This window comes from Python bivittatus, unplaced genomic scaffold (assembly GCF_059951505.1).
Source record: "Python bivittatus isolate LINGU-HERP-01145 unplaced genomic scaffold, Pbiv_v1 ctg000470_np1212, whole genome shotgun sequence".
NCBI classification, from domain to species: Eukaryota; Metazoa; Chordata; class Lepidosauria; order Squamata; family Pythonidae; genus Python; species Python bivittatus.
The window spans coordinates 2,725,849-2,731,848 of NW_028277065.1; the positions used below are offsets into that span (position 1 = coordinate 2,725,849).

General features: G+C 36.4%; 1 protein-coding gene across 1 annotated transcript; it reads left to right on the top strand.

The window, feature by feature from the left end:
* Nucleotides 1-1,921: 1,921 nt before the first annotated feature.
* On the top strand, nt 1,922-2,848 carry LOC103059692 (olfactory receptor 13H1-like). The gene has a single exon (XM_007438183.1). The coding sequence runs from the start codon at nt 1,922-1,924 to the stop codon at nt 2,846-2,848; it is 927 nt and encodes a 308-aa protein (XP_007438245.1).
* The last annotated feature ends 3,152 nt before the right edge of the window (nt 2,849-6,000 follow it).

Genomic DNA, 6,000 nt, shown 5'->3' on the forward strand with positions numbered 1-6,000 from the left:
ATGCTTTAGATGTGTTATTATGAAATCCATGTCTGTAAATCAAGAAGAAAGGGAGGGAGGGAAGGTAGTGATGGCATAAATGCCATCTCAAGAATATACTCATTTTTTAAAAAAAGAAATATGTGATGGGTATTGTGGTTGTGATTCTTTTTTTGTGTCTTATAATAATCCAAGACTTTGTATAAGTACCCCCCACCCATCATGGCAGAGGGATGTTCCTGGAAGGTATGAGTGAAGAATGTCAGAACTGTATTCCCAGAGAATCTATTCCCAGCAAGGTCACCCAAGATATGAAGGTCATCCCACCTGCCCAGCTAAAGCAGTTGGGTTTAGTTTATTGGGCAGCAGTGATATAGGAAGATACCAGAGGCAGATTATCACTTTAATGATAATCCCAAGAGCATCAATTCATACCATGCAGGAGAAGGCAAAGGTAAACCACTCCTGCATTTTTACCCAGAAAGCCACATGGATAGAAAATATAAAATGATTGACGATGGTCATGGAGAAAATCTAAGTGGTTGCTAGGAATAAAAAAATGACTTGATGGCACATAATCAATAAATCAATCTGATAAGATTATCTCTACTGATAAGTAGAGAGAATTTGGTTTGTACCATGACAAGTGGAGCAGGGATTAGTTCCTTAATCCATGGCTGTTTAAAGAGCTTACCTAAATGGAACTGGAATATCCACATCAAGCAGCACAACTCTGCTTCTCATTGTTATAGATAATGCTTGGAAAGAATTTAAAATCCTTTTGTGAAATGATTCTTTGCTTTAAAATACCTTCTTGGCCACCTCATTTAAGCATCTGTCCAAGCCAATCTTGTTTTCCCAGGTTTTTATCAACCACTACTTTTAGTATGTGAAGTTATAAACAGTTGATTTTTCTTTATACTATAGCTGAACTATTGCTTTTTAGTGTTTCATAATGGTCCATATATTTCATTACTTCTCTGACTTTATGGTATTTTCACAATATTTTAGGACTCTGGAAATAATTCTGGAAACAGAAATCTATGTTGCATGATCAGTTACCATTCAAAATGAATATATAACATAAGGGAATAAAATACAGGTGTCTGTCTGTCTGTCTGTCTGTCTGTCCGTCCGTCCGTCCATCCATCCATCCATCCATCCATCCATCCATCCATCCATCCATCCATCCATCTCGCTAAGGCTGTAAAACCATTGCTAGCTGTTATCTTGTAATTATGTCAATTCATAATTTCCCAAGTTGTTGTACATGAACAAATTAACTCTAATTCATGTGAAAGTAAATGGAGAGAGATGGGAAGCTGAAGAACCCCTTCTGCATTTTGAGCATCTCATAGCTATACACATAGCTATACACCACCACAACAGCAACACCCCACAAGGTGGCCAAATGTGGAGATCAAGAAGTCACTGCTAAAGATGTGGATAGCAGAACCATTAAAAAAAAAAAAGGATTTAGAGCAGTTTGTTGTACTGCTTCACAGGAAAAACTGAATGAATAACATTCATGATTTTTTTCTTTGTCTTTTAATGTTCATGACATTTAATATGTAAGCTGCTCAGAGTTTTTTGGAGTCAGGTGGCCTCTAAATAAATAAGAACAAAGGTACAAAAATTCTAACATTTAGGTTTTTTGTTACATTAGCACATTTTTGCAATATATATATATATATATTTAATTCAATTAAAAATGAGGATATAATTCTTTTAAAAAAAATAAGAAACTCTTGGATTTTCTGTTAGTGAGGGAGAAAATATATTTCTTCAGTTATATAGTATTACCGTTTTCATTTAATTCTTCTTCCTGTACAGGACCTTTTCAGTCTTTCTTTCCTAAATGGAAAAATGTCCTCCTCACTTCATACATTTTCAGTGCTTGGTTACATTTTGTATTTCTTTACAGATAATAGGAACAGAGAATATGGAGAAGGCAAATAAGACTGCATTGACTGAATTTATCCTTATTGGCTTTTCTGGTCGACCAAAGTCAAGGCTGGGCTTAATGGTTTTCATGGTAATTGTGTACTCTGTAACAGTGGTGGGAAATGGCCTTATCATCTTGGTGATCACAATGGATTATCATCTCCATAAACCCATGTACTTTTTCCTCAGCAATTTGTCCTTCCTTGACATAAGCTATTCAACATCTTCAGTCCCACAGGTCATTGCAAACCTTCTAGTGGACAAACCTACCATGACTTTTTCAATGTGTTATCTTCAAATGAGTAGTGGTGTCTGGTTAGGTATAACTGAAGGTTTCGTCTTAGCTGTTATGGCTTATGACCGATATATAGCAATTTCTGCTCCTCTTCATTATATGATAATCATGAGCAAGAAATTGTGTATTCAGTTAGCAGTTGGGACATGGGTTGCTGGCTTAGTTTTAGGGGTCATCCCCATTTATGTAATGCCAGCTCACTTTTGTGGGGATAATGTGATTGATCATTTTGCCTGTGAACTCAAAGCCATTTTCAAACTTATATGCTCAGATACTTCCTTGAATCAGGTAACTATGTTCACCACTGGCGTTCTCACCTTCCTTGGCCCCTTTGCCTTTATTCTTTTCTCCTATTTGCAGATTGTTGCAGCAATTCTGAGAGTTCACTCTGCAGGTGGAAGATTAAAAGCTTTCTCTACATGTGTATCACATTTGATGGTAGTAACAATTTTCTATAGCACAGCTATATTCTCATATCTTCGACCTCAAACTAAAAGTGTGCAAGAGATGGACAAAATCGTTTCTCTGTTCTATGGAGTACTTACTCCCATGTTAAACCCGTTGATCTACACACTCAGAAATAAAGAGGTTATAAGGGCTTTAAAAAATCTTACAGGTCAAAAGCTTTGAACGTAGAGTTGGAGAAATACTTCATAATCATGTTAATGTTGTTGGTTTTCTGTAAAACATTTTCCATTTGTGTGTGTTTCCTTGACTTCTGTACTACATTTTAATTATTCCTGGTTTCCAAATAAGTCATTCATGCTAGTGCCAATGCTATATTACTACATATAAATGGATGATATTTAATTTGAAATGTCTTCTAAACTCTAATACTTATCACACTAATGTAATTTTATGTCATTTTGGTTAACCAGCCTTCCATTCTAATATAAGGTTACTTATATTGTTTAAGGATATAGTTTACTTTCATTGAGTTGAACTGAGTTTCTTCTACAAAGACATCATTATCTTCAGCATGGTATTAATATTTTCAAGGGCCTGATATTTAAAGTTGGTGTTTGCCACCTAACATGGAATGGCCAATAGAAAAGAAAATTGAGGCAATAATTTTGAAAAATGAGAACAAAATCATTTGAAACTCTTGAGGGTAGGAAAAGTGTATGTCTTGTATTACAAATTGGAGTTACTGTAATAACAATATTATTTCCTAGCATTTTTTTTTAATTGAAATGCAGTAGAACCCATTGATGACAGTGCTGGCTCTAAGAAGCCCCCAAGGAATTAATAAAGTTATTATATTCTGATTCACTGCTGAGCAATGTCATCCTGATCTCTGTTAGTGCAATGCATGATAAATAAAATGGCTGGTGAAATCTTTCAGCTTTTCTTTCCCTCTTGTACATTTCACTGGCAGTGGAAAAAAACTGTGCCAGTCACAGTGCCAAAGCAGGAATAGGGGTCAGGTAGATGCAGGACTGTCATCTTTAGGCTTCTGTGCCCCTTCTCCTGCACCCCATTTTATCATGACTCATAACAAAGGGTTAAAAAAATGAATTGGAGCCATGTAGGGAGCTGAGTCATAAGCAGGACTTCTACTTAGGATCTTTCTCCCTTTCCATCCCTTTATTTATGTAGATAATGAGTCCCAACTTCTCCATTCCTCTGTGTTCTGTTTTGGAAGCCAGTTAAGGAGATTGGTCCTATCATTCTACTGTGTCCCAGTTTTCAGCTTTGTGCTAAACAAGTACTGTAAGTGTTAAAGTTAAAACACTTGCAGCATTGGCAGCTGAGCAGTGTAGCATTATTATGTAGTTCTGTTAGACCTCTGACACAGTGCTACCATGTTGAATTCTTTAGGGAGACAACAGCGGAACAGTGGCAGATACCACTGATCAGGGATTGGAGAAGAGGGACACGCCTGCTTCAACCTGAAATGGCTAATGAGTGCTGCTCTGCTCCTTCTCACTAATGCTTACCAGATTTTTCCTCTGATACAATTGGAGGTGATTTTACATGTCTGGCAGCTGTTGTTGGATGCTGCCAGCTTAAAGGGGAACCATTGCTTTAATGCTAGTCCAGTTGGTGGTTTAAACATCTCACTCAAGGGCTGGGACAAGATGAAGGCAATGTTATGAGGATGCAGATGAAAGAAAGATGTTGCCAAGGACCTTTATCTGAAAGTTAGGTGCAAGTGAGTAAAGCCTCTGATTCTAGCATTTTTGTGACCTACTCCTCTTCCCCAACAGTTTCCACTGAATCTTTAAATATTTACAGAATATAGATTAAGCATTTAGCTGAGTCTAATTCTCACCTAATACTTTTTCCTCCTATTCCTTAGAGTGACAGAGGAGGAAAGAGGGACTGCCTATGATCCTCCATGTAGGAAGTCCAGATGATCTCTTTATAAATTCTGAAGTAGAGAACATCTTATTAAGGGCTGGGGTCTGCATATAAACAATACATAGTAAACTGAGATATGGGTAATACCCTGAGATGGACAGACCAGAAAGTCTGATAAGCAGATGTCCAAAACTAGCACTCCATGATACCCAAGACCTTCATCCCAAGGACTAACTATATGAGTTTAAGGTAAATAAATTCATTGTGTAGCCACAGGTCATAACAATGTAGGATAGGATAGGATAACAATAACAATAACAATAACAATAACAATAACAATAACCTAATAAAAAGATTGTTAGATGCAAAGTGGAAGGAAAGAGAAAATAATGGAAGGAAAGAAAAGAGGACAATAACCAGCAGCAAAGTGGATGGACTCAGTTACAGTGGCAATGAGTGCACCATTGGAGGACCTGAAGGACCAGGTTAGGAACAGATTGTCATGGAGAAAACATATCTCTTTGGTAACTGAAAGGTTACACCAACTTGATGCCATGTAATCAATCATAAGTGCAAAGAGGTCAAAACAAAAGAAAACTAGAGCTATGATTAAGAACTTAATTATTCCTTTTCAAGTTTAAATGGCAACACAGCAAAAGTAGCAACTGACTACTAACATTTGGAAATTTATCTGCAAGAAGATCATTCAGTCAAGGTCATTGAATTCACCCACCATCAATATTTTGCTCCTCATATTGTTAATAGGGCAATAGTGAATAATGTCTTTAACTTGGCTGACATTGCAGGGACAGAGATTCTGTTCAAAAGGGCACTTACAATATCTCCCTTCAAAATATTCAAAGGGATGATCTGCAAGTGAAAGGATATACAACCTTCTATGTTATTTTTAAAATTATGAAAACAAGATGAAAATTTGGATGACTATACTGCAATAAAATCGTTATCGGCATGCCTTTCAAAAAGCCTTATTAAGTTCCTCCAAAGGGGGTATGGAACACATTTATAAGATAGGTGATATTGATTCCCAGTTGTAGTAATGGAGAAAACAACATTTACAAGGTGGGATTCTTGAAGGCTTTCTAGTTTCTTATATGGCCCCAACAATGCAAGATGTACTTTAATGATGTATCATAATTTATTCTCACTTTTCCCTTTTACAATAATCAGTTAAACTGGCCAATAATCTTCTAAGGCCAATCTTGGTACAGAAAATGAGAGCCATGTCATTGGCGTACATTAAAATTGAATGTTTCCATCCATTAAATGAAAGAGAAAAAAAGTTTTGTGACTTCAAGGCCATTACAATGTCAATATAAAAGCTAAATATGAAAGGAACAAGTGAACAGCCTGATTTGACTGCTATCTCCAATGAAATAGGAACTGACAGAGATCCTTGTGGATTCATTACTTATCTGGCCATAATATCAGTGGGTAATTCAATTATTATTTTGAAGAGA